The sequence below is a fragment of the Sebastes umbrosus genome, chromosome 4, assembly GCF_015220745.1.
Source record: "Sebastes umbrosus isolate fSebUmb1 chromosome 4, fSebUmb1.pri, whole genome shotgun sequence".
Lineage (NCBI taxonomy): Eukaryota > Metazoa > Chordata > Actinopteri > Perciformes > Sebastidae > Sebastes > Sebastes umbrosus.
Genome location: NC_051272.1, coordinates 8,218,129 through 8,233,335, shown reverse-complemented (window position 1 = coordinate 8,233,335; position 15,207 = coordinate 8,218,129). Strand labels below are relative to the sequence as shown.

Below are 15,207 nucleotides of genomic sequence, written 5' to 3'. Positions count from 1 at the left end.
TATTATTTTCTTTTATCCATATTGACAGAAAAGAGTCTGAGAAAAAAAAGGAAGTATGTTGACTCTCCTGTTGGTTTTGGGCTATTTTCATGTTTTGGACCCTTCAGTTACAATGAGGTTAAATTATAATGCTTATATAGAAAATTATATTTTAGACAATATGCTTCCAAATTGTGACAATTTGGAGAAGACCATGTGCACAAAGCCAGGTCCATGCAGACAATGGTTTTCCCAGTTTGCTGTGGAAGAAGTTGACTGGCCTACATAGAGCTCTGACCTCGGCCCCACCCAATACCTCTGGGATGAACTGGAATGCCGACTGCGAGGCAGGACTTATCGACCAACCCTGGTACCTGACCTCACTTACTCTCGAGGTTGAGAGAGGGCAAATCCCTGCAGCGTGGTTGCAAAACCTTGTGGAAAGCTTGAAACTAGAGTGGAGGCCGTTACAAAAGCAGATTAATGCACATGGTTTTCTGCCCGTCCACTTACTTTACTGTCCATTTAATGTAGCTCTGTGACTCAATTGAGAGGCACAAACTTGGCTACTACACTGTACCAGTGTTCGCTCCATAAATTGAAACAAAAAGCTGGAGGCAGCATTCAACAGCTCATGCGCTCCCTTTTTCTATTGTATCCTTGACTCACCCTTGAAAGATTAAAACAATGAACCACTGTTAAATCGACTTCATTCTTGAACACGTTACTGTTGAACAATACAGTTTACAGCGAGAATCCAGGCTCGCCTCGGGCTGCTGAATTATGTGCCTGCTTTTGGTGGAAATTAACTCGAATGCAGTCAAGAGACTCCAGTCTCATGAGCCCAACACTTTTATTTGTTTGTCGAGTAACCATGGCGATGTTGTGCCAGGCTCTGGAAAAAAAAAAAAGGAAGCCTGTGAGCAGCACTAAAGGCATCCGGCTTTACTGACACAGACTCTGATACAAACACTACTGCTGCTGCTGCTGCTGCTGCTGCTGCTGCTGGAAATTATTTTTCAGCTGCTCTCGCTTCAGCTTTGTTCATATGTATTTTTTTCCACAAGTAGCTTCAAATGGCTGGGTCCTGTAGTCCAGATGAATGAAACCAGTCACCTACTGTGAGTCATTACACAATTAGATTTGCTATGACTCAAAATCACAAGCAAAAGAAGAACAAAAAATCCACTGTTGATATCTGATCTTCACGAGAGGCACATGGTGATCATTTTTAAAGATAAAAAACAAACAAATGCACACTGGATTATATTAAATTTTAATGTGCACAGCGTGATATTTGTACAGTAAAAGCAAGGAAGGAAAAACATATCTTCTTATAAAAATATCACCTTTGGAGCTTAAAAACACTCAATTCAAGGAACAGGTGCTATGATATTACCATCCCTGTGAGAAGACAGCAGGTAGACTGAAGGTGACGGAGTCAAAGCGAGCTTGGTGTCTCAATTAAACATACCCCCTCCCACGCCTACCCCCCACCCCCACCCCATTGCAGAAACCCCACCCTACCGTCCCTCCCTCCACCCATCTCTGGGGTGGGTGGCATCAGTTTGATGCTGTTCAGCATCGTGTCCACAGTCAAGAAGCAGGCAGCAGAACAAACTAGTCGGGGTAATTAAAAAAACAAAACGATTAAGAAGACAAAAAGGATGGATGGTGCAAAACGATGACCAGATAACAAATAAAAAATGCATCCAAAATCACACATTCCACCTCACATTATCTTAATTCCAATGCATTAACCTGTGTAAGTACCACAGCGCGTAAGAAACATCTCCACACAAGCTTGTAACTGCACATCCTGGGTGCAGAGTGTGCAAAAGTAACCGCTAGAGCTCTACTACCTCTGCAAACACAGACGGGAGATCTTCATTAGTGCTATTCACTAACAATACTTTCCCATAGATTAGTGCACTGGAAGGAGGCCATAGCTTGTAAAGTCGAAACCCATACAGTACATACAGGATATTAAAACAACGGTAACCCTCAAAGTTCTTCATATTCATAGTGTAGAAAAAAATAAGCATTCACTATGGGACTATGGTGGTGTGCATTTAAGAGCTTCACTGAAAAATGAAAAGGCCAAAGTTGGTCAGTAAACCCACATCGGAGTTCAAAAAGAAGAGTTTTTTCAAATGCTAACATTCTCTGTCACACGCTCATGTAATTATGAGGATAATGGTGATGAAACCTGCTGTTTGAGGTGGAGGTGAATTAAGAAGCCGATGCACAGAGCGAGTGAGCTGGGATGCAGATCATTTCTGCATTGTAAGGCTGTGTGGCGGGCGTGGCGGTGGCGGCGGACGGCGAGTTGCTGGCAAGCAGGTGCATGCAGGAACGAGGGCAGGTTCAGTGTGTCAGACTGCTGGAAAGCAAGAGGGGTGGAGGGTGGGTGGTCGGTGGGATGGAGGTCATGGGGGGGCAGAGGGAGGGAGTGCCGCTGTGTTGTTTCGGCTTGTGGGCTTGTTTTGTTTTTGCTGAGTCAGATAGAATTTGGCAGCGCTCACTCTTTCTCTCTGCTTTGACCTTCCTAACCCCGACATCCAACCACCCTGCCCCGCCCAACGGCTCCAAAAAAAACACAAGCGCGAGAGAAGACAGTGATACACCCTGACATCCCCTCTTCACATGAATCAATCAAAGTGATAAGCTCTCCACAGAAACAGTAAGAATGGAAGGAATTTACATAATGTGGCAAAACTAACAGAAAACAGATATGGAGCTCGGTCGCTTGCTTGACAAAGTTAACAGTGAGGAATAAAAAACAAAACAAAAACAAAAACAACAACAACAAAAACCCCGGAGAACGACCCTTTGATTTCCTGTGCCCACCCGTTTGGTAACACCAACACTGGAGAGAAAAAAACAGCTGGTGGAAAAAGGCGGGGTCAGGTGCCACATAACCACGCCCCTTCACTTCCAAACAACCCCGCCCAGCTCTGGAAAAGTCTCATCTCTCATTTTCCAGAGGTCTATTTTATCTTCTTCTTCTCTGTTCTGACTTTTCCCTCCATCTGTGTTGCTCTAGCCCTCCCATCTTCCCTCCCCTCTTTCCGATAATCCTCCTCCTCCTAGTTGCGGACGCTACACCTCCTTGGTTGTGCTGATTCGGATGCTGCTGAGGCACTTGCCCATGGCCTCGAATAATGGGTCGCAGAAGGTGTGCACGCAGATGGAGTAGACGCGACTGACGCAGTGGATCTCGATCAGGTAGCTCTTGACGCACGGCACCACGGCCCAGATGTGCAGGAAGGACAGGATGGCGAAGAAGATACCCCAGATCAGCGCCAGGGGGATGCCGACCAGCGCGGTCAGCAGCCGGTAGCACCAGTACTTGGTGACGGTGAAGGTGGTGAAGCTGGCTTTCCACACGCCGTCGAAGCTGTAGGTCCCTGCAGGCTCGGCGATCACGTCCTCAAACTCTACCTGGAAAAGAGGAAGTGGAAGAGTGAGACAATGTTGGCAAAAATACTTGTGGCAGATCTACAACTAAAACAAGTCTGTCCAGCCCATAGATTGTATATAAGAAGTAGTCAACGTGACGTCACCCATTGTTTGTGGACTACCGTTTTGAAGCCTTGAGGTCGGCATTTTGGCCGTCGCATTCTTGGTTTTTGGCTGTCGCCATCTTGGCCACACAATACAACTTGAAATCCCGGTTCGTCATAAACTGTTACTAAAGGGTGCCTCTGTGCGTTGGTTTCCGATGCCGAGGGGCATCTCAGTTGGGAGTGAGAATGGGTTGACTGTGACGCCACCCATTGGTTTGTGTACTACGGTTTTGAAGCCTTGAGTTCGGTATTTTGGCCGTCACCATCTTGTTTTTTTACAACCGGAAGTGACACGAGAGGGTGAAGCTAAGTACAACCGAACGCTGGATAAGACATTTTTAGGCGACCAAAATGTTACATTACAATCACAATTAACTTTCATGAAATGAAAACACATGCACTGTGAAAAGGTTAAAGTTGTAAGACGACAAAACGGACAACTTCCAGACCGGACAACGCCGTGGTATGTTGAACGTTTCTATCAGCTGGTGACCAAGCAGCTGATAAATGAGTCACTGATGCTGAAGCATGAATAAATCAGCTGACGCCAATCAGCTGATGCAAGCCCGACGTCTTTGCCTGAACTTATACAAGCTCCATTTCCTGTTGCATTGATCAAAGGTTTTCAACCTTAATTTCATTGACTGCCATTATCTTTGGCTGGCAGCTGGAATCTCATTGATGGATTAAAACCTTGTTGTATTGAGGTAAGCTGAAACTGCCGTGGAGTTATGACACTAGAGGTAAGTAAACAAATATGTTTTAAGTATTGAAAGTGAAAAAAAAATACTAGTAACCATCACACCCTAAAAGTGAATTGTACTGTTAGTACACAGAGGCACTCACATTAGACTAAGTTAAGACTAGTCAAATACCTTCATCCACCGCCAACAACAGTGTTTCACAAGAGCCCTGATATGGTGCAAATGAAACCACCACACAAACTTTATAGTCCTTCTCTATTATTTCCACATAAATCAGCTGCTTCACTCCACACTGTTAATACTGTATGTCAGTTTGCTGAGACGGAGGGTGGGATTCCTGGCAAGATTCACATCTCCTCTTCGTGGCGACTGGTACACAGTCGAACCACCAACACACCGCCCCGCCCAAAATACTGATTGCTACACACACTATCTCTGGCATCTGCAAAGGATTTTTGTCTCCAGAGCATTTTGAAAACATCTAACTCCACATAGATAGATAGATAGATAGATAGATAGATAGATAGATAGATAGATAGATAGATAGATATATAGATAGATACATAGATAGATAGATAGATAGATAGATGTAGTTGTGCTTGGTGGTTTAAAAGCACCACTTCACCGTTTGATTTCTAAATAATCATTGGGCTAAATTGAGATCCTAGAAGCTTTTACATCTGCCGTTGTTAACACTCGCTGTGTGGGACGTCTTTGGTCGGAAAAATCCCGTGGTGCACAGGATGTGATGTGTTTCCAATTTCTGTTTTTTATGGAATAAACAGAAGGAAGACTGCACAGTTAGTGTGACCAGTGATGGCCAAACAACCTGCAGAAACTCAGAGTTCATGACATCCCCGTACTACTCTATTGGGCCTCCACCTCCCATTAAGATGAACAAGAACATTGGACTTCTTTTCACTGTAAACACATCTCTCAGGCTTTTAAATATGACAATCCCTGCAAGTGTCCGTGACCTGATCGGTCCTGTTTAAGGAATGGAAGTGTAACTAACTGGCACACTGTAAACACAATGCAGACTCTCCCTCTCTCTCTCATCCTCTCCACAGGCTTCTGAGGCGCTGAGTCAATATTTATTCTACAGTTACTTGGAGACTGTGCGTCGTCCAACAGACCTGTTGGGCTACTGATGGCTAATGGCTGTAATATCAATAAGTCACGCAGATATTATCCAGTGTCACACTGACAGTGAAATGGAAAAGTTCTAAGTGAGATACTATCTACTGTTTGGAAGACGTGAAGCCCACTTACACAAGCTGACTGTTGGCATCAGAGAAAAGCACATTATGGTTTACTTTTTCCATTTTAGATCCCTGAAAAAGAACTTTATTTGTTAATTGATACGCTATTGACCACATACAAATTGGAAAATGGAAGAAAACTCTGTTTTGTAATGCCATATATTCATGATAATTATCATCATTTCAATGGGATAAACTCTCCACCTTATTAATGGACTAGTTAGACATTTTAGGATGTATGCTAATCTTTCTTGCCCAAAGCAAAGAGTATAGAAGCAAGGAGAAGAAACTTTTTTTTTTACAACAGCCGCTGCCGCCATTTTGGACTGCAAATGCTTAATATATTTATAATATTTTTATGGTTCAACACAGGCCATTTCGGTGAAGACATGGCAATGACAAAAGAATAGAAATAATTTTGTTTTACTTTTGTACGGCACTTTGTAGGAGGATGTTTTACAGGCGTCTGTTAGTCGCTTTCAGTCCAAAATGGCGGAAGCGTAGCTTTGCTGTAGGGCACTGAAGTTGCAATCAACTTTCACTTCTTGGCAATATACGTTCTTGGCCCAAAGCTAGATGAGAGGATTGATACCACTCTGACTGTTAAATTCTAAGCAGGATCTAGCAGCCAGTTAGCTTAGCTTACAGTAACATGAAGACTTGAAGCAAGAAGAAACAGCTAGCTAGCTCTGTCCGAAGGTAACCAGCACCTCTGAAGCTCACTAATTAACTAACTCATTTGTTTAATTTGTACAGAAACCAAGAAAATCATGGTGTAAAATCGTCAAGTTGTGAATTTGTAGAGGGTTATGTGTGAATGCGTGTATTCCTGGTCAAGCCAGTCCGGCACATTTCCAGCCGTAAAACCACAATTTGACGTTTTGGCAATTTTATTTTCTTTACGGATTAAACAAACAAATTATAAGTGATCTTTAGAGGTGCTGGTTTCCAATCTACTGTATATGTTCACCGTCTCCCGGCTCCATCTGATATTTCGATTTTCTGACCTAACTTAGAAAGCGAATAAGTACATTTCCAAAAAAATTCCAAAAATTCCTTTAACCACGTCGAAGAAAATCTGCCAGGGTAGTAAGAACATTGCAACCTGTTTTTAAAAGAGATCATATTGTTTCAAGAATTTTCAAGATATAAGTGTTTATATCTTGAAACAAGAAAGAGTAAGGAAGGTCGCTACACTAGAATTAAGAAAATCTTAACTTGACTTTAGAAAACACTTTTAGAAACAGCTGGATTCTTTTCACTTGTTCTAAAAACTTCAAAAACAAAACGGATATTTTGGAGTCTATGAATTTGAAGCATGCAGACTATAAAACCCATCTTGGGGCTTACTCTCATACCGTTATTCATTATGTAAGAGGAAATGTCCTGTTTTTTTTCCCAATCCTGGATGTCTTGTTTTGAAACAGAGCTTTTCAAATATCCTACTTATACTTTGTCTTAAAACAGCAGCTTGTGAGTCCAATTCTTTTACTCCAAGCAGCATAAAGCCTCTCTCACAGCACCAACTGGCAGCTCTCACGACAATATAAATCTGACTGCAGCCACAAAACCAGCGCAGCGTACATTTAATTTTTCCACAGCTACAAATTTTAAAGTGGACCCACTCGGCTCCAGTTTCCAGAACTTTGATTGGGACTAAATGAGGGCACAAACACAACCACAGCAGGATGGTGGAGAGGTCTGACTTCATAAAGTGAAGCTGTTTGCTGCTTCTTTTTTTCTTTCCACGGTTTTAGTTTTCTAAATACTTTTCTGTTTGCAACATTCTGGGGAGAATCATTACCTGGAGTTTTGCACTTTAATATATAAAAAACATCACCTTCAGGTTCAACTGTGTAAGAATTGGATTGATTCTTTGCTACATTAGAGGGTTTTATTTTGTTGTAGCCTACTCGTTAATTTTGTCAAGAATGTGACAAATATCACCCAGAAATGTCCTTTTACTCCAATAGCATATGAAGTCCAAAATCCTCTACTTTTATCAAAGTGAGGATGTTTTTGAAGAAGATCACAAAAGTCCACAATATCAGGCTGAGTCCGGGAGCATGTCTATGTTCCCTCAACCGCATAGACTGTATAAAATATGGATTTAGTCTCCGTGATGTCACCCATAGGCTTGTGAGGAGCCGTTGTGGAGCTCAAAGTGGGTGGCTCCGGCCGTTGCCATCTTGGCAGTGAAGACACAGCCTAACTCCCCGACTAATCAAAAAAATGTGCAAAGAGGTGGATCGTCGGTGGAGCTGAGGCGACCTGAGTTACGCAGCAGAGCAGAGCAGACAGCTAGCAGCTAGTGACCAGGTATGGCACCCATCTGTCACTCAAAGACGCCAAGCCCTCAATCATGCCTAATTTTAAGCCTTAATGTCATTTAAACGGGGTGAGTTATATAAAAATTCACCCATGAACGGGGAAATTAGATACAAACCAAAGCCGTTTTTTATACCAGGCTTTAAGCATGTTTCTTTCTGCTGTAAAGTTGGGCATTTTACCATGGGGGTCTATGAGGATTGACTTGCTTTTGGAGCCAGCCTCAAGAGGCCACTCGAAGAACTGCAGTTTTTAGCACTTCTGTGTTGACTTCATTTCTCAGCACCAGAGGTTGCCACTTGCTCTACCCTCAGCCCTATGTTCCCTCAGATCAGAACCTCCGCCAGTGCCGTGCCATTATTCTGAAAATGTCCCATTGGACCGAAAGCCCTGGAAACAAACGCCAATTGCTCAGAAAATACAACAAACTGAAGCACATGGCTAATTATTATGCAGAAGGATTTTCCGATCACAATATTTTTTTACTACCATGGCAAAGGCATGACCCGTCCTACTGGGCCTCTGATATTCTCACCCTAACCAATCTCACTCCTTATGCACAAACCTAACCAACCCAACCAAGGAAGGCAACAAGTAGTCGAGTCGTAACCAGACTTTCTGTCTGTTATTGGATATTGATAGTGCAATTTCTCAAACGGTTATTGACAGATTTTAACATGGGCCAGGGATGATGCTGAGGGAACATAGGCCTGACACCCTGAGGCCTCATGATTTAGCAGTTATTGAATAAAGAAATTCAATAATTTAAACATCTACAGCATGAAAAGCATTTTAAACACCAAAACGTTGTGTGCTTGTACTGCAGCAGCCCAGTCATGCTGGGTCAAAGTGGAAATCAGAGATTTGATGTGAAACAATGGCGTCTCGCGGTCAGCATGTGACCAGTCGGCAGGGCGACTGTACTATTGAGTAAATAAGGCGATGTGCTATTTCTAGAGCTCTATCTTCAGGCTGTCAACTCTGCTTGAGTGGGCCGCTGGAGGAGAAGGTCAGTGCGTAGCACATTAATGGACTCTTTTGTTGGTTTGAGGGCTTCGGCAGTCAGAGGAAATATTTGGTTTGGATCGGGAGAGATTAGGATGATTGGCAGAGTAGATAACAGACACAGACTCATTCAAACGAGACTCATTTTGCATCCAAATAGTTTCATTAAAGTGTACTTTTGATTTGAAGTGAACGCAAGTGTAAATATCTCATATTAAAGCTCGGACAACAAATTAATTCAACTCATACCCTGGTTGCTGAACTTTTCATCTAAGATGCTTTTTGCAAATTCTTCCCCAATATCACAAAACCACTTCAGTTGAACTTCACATAAACACCTAATTCTAACTTTTAGTAAAAATTACTTACCAAATATCAATTCAATTTTAAGGTATCTGTGAAAGAACATTCTTAGGATGCTTTTTTGTGTGATGTAACCCCTCTTTTGCGCACACTTTTGTGATGTATTCACAGTTTTTGTTAAATTTGCATGACATTTGGATGGAAACAAATCAGTGAGTTTGAAAGAGTTTCATGAGCACGAGATGTCTCGACCCACAGAGGAGCGTGTGATCCAGTCAAAACTGGATGCATGACATTTTCATGCAACAATGACAAAGATCTACAAACATCCCAGAATGAGTTGGTCAAGTAAAAATATGATCAAGAGTCAACTAATCATAGGCTTCGCAGTCCCAGAGGGAGTGTTTCATTCCTTTCAATTTGACCTTGGATCAAACTTCTCACAACTCCCTCTGAAAACTTGTCTCCAGTGGGGACATTTCCACTCCTCGCTGCTATATAAAGACCCACAAACTCTCCAGAGGAAGGAAAAAACTCTCATCGTAGGGCAAACTCCATATGCATGTCAGTAATGGAACTTGTTTGATGTGGCCAGGTGATTGAGGCCAGCTGCAGCAGCTACAGGAGGAGAACAGCTTGTATTCCTCTTCTTACAAAAATGCACTGTGTGTGTTAGTGTGTGTGTGTGTGTGAGTGTGTGCATGTACACTACATATAGCATGTCTGCATGTGTGGGGTGGGGGTGGTAGTGGGGTTGCTGGAAGGGATTCCCTGCTTGTGCTTTTCATTGGGGCGCACTAAACACACGCTTCCACTTTTGGCAGAACTGTTTCATTGACCTCAAAGCACCTCAGAGAAGCTGTATACAGCAGCGCACTGTAAAAAATACAGGCATCATCAGAGTATATTCTGAAATCCAGGGGGAGGCAGTGAGCATCTTTGGATTCCTAACCATAGAAAGTGCGTCTACGTTTGTCAGAGGTCCCTTGAAATACTGTTGGGAGTTCCTATGAAGAGATTTCGTCTATTTTTTTCAAAAATAGTTTAGAGCAGAGCCTTTACATAAAGGGGACATACCATGCTCATTTCCAGGTTCATACTTATATGAGGTTTCTACTAGAACATTTTTACATTCTTTAACGTTAAAAAAACACATTATCTTTCTCGTACTGTCTGTCTGAAATGCTCCGTTTTAGTGCCCAAAAAAGCTCATATTTTTTTATGAGAAAAATACGACACACCTTTGTAAAGGTAGTTCTCAAGCTGTGGGTGGTATATTCTAATGAGCCTGCATGTGACATAGGAAGGGGAGCTAAATCTGAATGGCTTGTTGGATCGCATGGTTTCTGATCCAAGCAGCCCCATCAAAAACTGACTTGGGTATCTGGAGTTCCTACCAACCCACAAACTGTGAAATAAGACAATCCAAGGTATGAGCACAAGCACTGAAAAAAGTAAGTTTCATGATTTGTCCCCTTTAAGTTAAAATAACAATAACAAATTCAAAAATACTTCATTAAAAGTAAAAGTATAATCAGAAAGATGCATGTAAAGTGCTTAAAGTAAAAGTGCTCATTATTATGTGAGTTGTGTTGTCATTAATGAAAACATCGGATTATCATTCATGATGCATTATGATGTAAGTAGTTAATGTTGTAGTTGGCCGAGGTGCAGTTTATCATACTGTTGGGTGGGTTAACTGTATTTTATATGCTCGTTATACTTTTTTTGAAAATGTTAATCTGTAAATAGTTAATGCAGCTGGGAATCCTTGGATTGGAGTAGATGTAGAATACTTCAATTAACCAAAATTGTCTCCTAATTGTACTTAAGTACAGTACTTGAGTAAATGTACTTATTTAAAGTTTCAACGGTTCCCTACAGCAGTTTTTAAAATTTTACAGTGTGCGTGCATGTGATTTCAGATAATTTCACCAGCAGTCTGTTGAGTTGATTAGAGAGGGGCAGGACAACCATTCTATTCTGAGACTGGAAGGAGAGTCTGACTCACTGTCACAATGGAGGAGAATCGGGAGGGAGAGAGAGAGAGCAGAAGAGTGGTGGACGAAAAGCAGAAAACTGGCACTTTGGTGAAACTGTTCATGTGGCAGAACTGGAAGAAAGTTATATATATATATATACTGTATAATGACTATGCTTTGTACAGCACGTTTTCTTCTTTTCATACTCCAATACACTAAATGTACCTTCTTTCCCTTGCAAAAAAAAGCAAATGTGAATTCATCACATGTGCAACACATTTCACAAATTTGTCACGTGGCACACATTGGCACATGTGGTTTTCAGACATTTCATTCAAGTAATACATTCACAAGTTAGAACCGATATTTAACATGTGGAATGTAAGACATCTCATGTGAAACAGGATTTCACATGAGATGAAGTCAAATTTTGGCATAACGTGTTTTTTTTCATCTTTCACATACAGTATGCTGAATCTCACATGTGCTTTTCTTCTCATCCTGAATATTTCATCTATGTCATCAGTAGCTGGTAGTTTTATGTCATGTATGCACCCATATCACTATTTTAATGTATATTTACTCTGTCATTATAGCTCCACAGAATTGAAATCAATCTCATGACCCAACACCCAAGAGCAATCTACAAATGGTTATCTTTCCAATCAACTAAGTCAATCATGTCAGACTTGTCAGTAATCATTTAGAGGCTGACAGCAGCCAATTAAAAGCAATTTGCTCCTCTGACGCAACTATAGGTATGCAGGGAAGAAGGGAGAGAGGGAGGAAGGGAGGAGGAAAGGAGGGAGGAGGGATGGGGAGTGGTGAGGGATATCCCTTCAGACACACCACTACTTGGCTACTTGGGTGTTTCCCTCCCATATCACTACTTTAATGTATGTATTTACTCTGTTTATATAGCAAAATGCCATGACATTAAAGCTCCACAGAATTGAAATCAATCTCATTACCCAACACCCAAGAGCAATCTACTAGTGGTTATCTTTCCAATCAGCTAAAACAATCATGTCAGACTGTCAGTAATCATTTGGAGGCTGACAGCAGCCAAGAAAAAGCAACACATGCATGGACATTTGCTCCTCTGAGGCAACTATAGGCATGCAGGGAATAAGGGAGGGAGGGAGGAAAGGAGGGAGGCAAGGAGGTAGGAGGGAAGAGGGATGGGGAGTGGTGAGGGATATCCCTTCAGACACACCACTACTTGGCTACTTGGGTGTTTCCCTGTTTTAACTAGGCAGAGTTCAGGCATTTCAAAGAGCTGACCCCTCCTGTCCCATGCAGCGAGCTGTTTGACCCCACTCTCCCCCAGCTGGAGAGGAGCAGGAGGCTGCTGCTCCCCTCTTCCATGCTACCATGCAGACACATCAGGTGTCTTCCAGCTGCACCACTCCTCTACTCCTCTGCTGCTATACAACCTCTCTCCTTCTGCTAACTCCTTGAAACAAAATAAACACCACCAGCCCAGGCTGCTGTCTTCATGGAAAGAATTCTACTTACTTTCCCAAAAGCAAGGCGTGTGCAAACTGTGGGAAATGTTTGTTCCAACAACAGGAAATTGTTAATGTTTCCTCTGCTGGTGTGCAAGGATGTGCAAGTTTTTTAAGTCCTCTGCTTGTGCGGACGCGCAGATATTTACACATGTGGATAGCTCGCCTTTGTATCACCTCAAGCGTCTCTAATATCTCTGCAAAGTCTTTTCCTAATAGGGGTGGATCACTGCTGGAACCACAGCTCACACAGTACAGTGCGCAAAAGAACTATGGTGCGCCTCTGACGCGCATGTTAGAATAAACTTATTGTCTAAGGGTAGATGGAGCAGACTGGGTTTTATATTTGTTGAAATAGCTGAATGAATTCAGTTTCCCAAAGTTTATTTGCAGTTTAAAGTGATAGTCACTGAGCAGAAGTTAAGTGCAAACAGGTATTCTGGTGAAGTTATAGTTTCCACAAAAATAGAGAGAGAAAAGCTGCATGTTTAACCCCCAAATATAAAGCTTTAGAAGTTTAACACCCTCCAGGTTTTTGACTCACCTTGACAACATCGTCGTTAATGCGCTTCGGGTCCCGGTTGACCAGGTCGATCTCTTTGGTGTGGACATCATCCATCGTCTTCTCGTTCAGACTGTCGTTGTCCATGTTGTCTTTGTTGTTAGGTTTATATATGTTCCCTTGTTTTCGGATGAACGGCGAATGTGGAAAGTCCTGTCGTGGATCCGAAAGGAGGCAGAAAGAGAAAAGAGAGTGAAGAGGAGGAGGAGGAGGGATGGTGCGTGTGCAGCGCGCTGAGAGAGAGGAGAGAGAGAGACTGGACTGGAGCTAAGAGTTACAAACAGGGGATGGGTTTAAATGAATAGAAAGTGAAGCACCACACCCCTCAATTTCAGCCACAAGGGGTGCTCACCACCCGGAGAGAAATCTAACATGCTGAGCTGACACACACAGTTCATTCAACGTGCACCTGAGAGCATGGAGACGTTTTTAAGAAATGCGTAAAAGCGCATATCCAAAATATTAAAAAAAGAATGAAAATCTCCTGAATAGGCTTTTTTCCCAATATATTTGGTGTATTTTATAACAAAAAGGGGTTATAAACCATATTTCTAATCTCATCTCGTTAAGTAAAGTAAAAACACGTTGGATTTCCGTGTCCATCACCTTAAAAACGTTGTGCGTAAAGACCCCATTGGATCCCACAGTGCTACTCTATCCTTCCTGAATCTTTAAGCACATTCTCATTTCTAGTCTATGGCTTCATTGCTTAGTGTTAAAGTATAATTACTGACTTAAGTCTTATGTTAGAAAAATGCTGCGGGTTTTACTCTCCTCTGGCGTTTTTACGCACGAACATGTCAACTTTTGTGTTCATGCGTAAAAGCAATAATCGGCTCGTTCTGTTAGTTAATAGAGGTTTTTAGCAGGTTAAATCTCACACCCACTTGCTAATGCATAAACTCAATGGTCCTTCACATTCCTCCAGTGTGTGTGGGAGAAGCGTTCATGACCAGGTGCCAGAAAATAAGATAACGAAGACGCGCTCTGGAGTTAGAAAAAAAAAAAAACACACATCCAAATCTCCCTTCATGAATGCAACTTATGAGCGACAATAATCAGCTCCTCGCTGAAGAAAATATCCATGTCAGATAAAGAAAAAAAGACCTTGAACTAAAAATAGCTCCAGCTGTACATGAGAGCAAATACTGTACCTCCTCTGTGTCGCCGTCCTTCAGTCCTCCTGTCATGCTGTCCTCAAGTGAAACAGACAAGAAGACAATGTAGGAAGCCGAGTAGGAGGCGTGGAGGCGAACTGAGAGGACTGAGAGGGCTCTTCTCAGTACAGGGAACCTGTATGGTCATCTAATTCCTGCCCTTTTCGCTGAACGTGACTGGAATTTAATGCCAGGGCTGTGAGAGGAAACCTCCGGTGTTTTCTTTCGGATCCTGCAGAGATCTCCTGTCACCTGTGAGCAGAGAGAGACAGGAGAGCCACCCTGTAAACCTGCCCGACTGGAGGAGAGAGAGACAGGCTGAAGTGATCTCAAACTAAAGGACTCTTGTAACTGTGGAAATTACTTTAGTTTCGGATCGAGTCAGAATATAACAACCTTTTTGTTCAGTGAAATGTGGGCGTTAATTGGGAATGGCAAGGTGTGGATGTTTGCCATACCTTAGCCTGAGGGGGGGGGGGGGAAATCCATGTGTGGATATAAGAGAGAGAGAGAGGAAAATATATTAATAATAATCAAAACAGAAATGAATAAATAAGAAAAATTGAAGGAGTTTTCAGAACTAATCAGAATTTATTCAGCTACTTCAACAAATATAAAATCTGCTCCATCTTCCCTCAGACAATAAGTTTATTCTAACATTTACAGCTCTGATGAACCCAGATGTGGTGAACTGACACTCTCAGCTGTTGTTCTCAGCAGCTGTTGTTCCCAGCTGTTACAAGGCTGGGAAAGCCATGCTGGTCACTCTGGTTTGTTTACATTCTTGTATCAACTCACCTTGGAGTGACACCAGCTGGCACACTCAGCTGTTTTCAGCCAGTAGATGG

The 15,207-nt window shown here is 42.3% G+C and overlaps 1 protein-coding gene across 1 annotated transcript; it reads right to left on the bottom strand.

Annotated features, from left to right (window-relative positions):
• Window positions 1–1,236: 1,236 nt before the first annotated feature.
• cav1 (caveolin 1) lies at window positions 1,237–14,693 on the bottom strand. The gene is made up of 3 exons (XM_037767759.1): window positions 14,357–14,693; window positions 13,185–13,355; window positions 1,237–3,423 (listed from the first exon to the last, which is right to left on the bottom strand). The coding sequence occupies exons 1-3, from the start codon at window positions 14,390–14,392 to the stop codon at window positions 3,082–3,084; spliced, it is 549 nt and encodes a 182-aa protein (XP_037623687.1). The 5' UTR covers window positions 14,393–14,693; the 3' UTR covers window positions 1,237–3,081.
• Window positions 14,694–15,207: the final 514 nt, after the last annotated feature.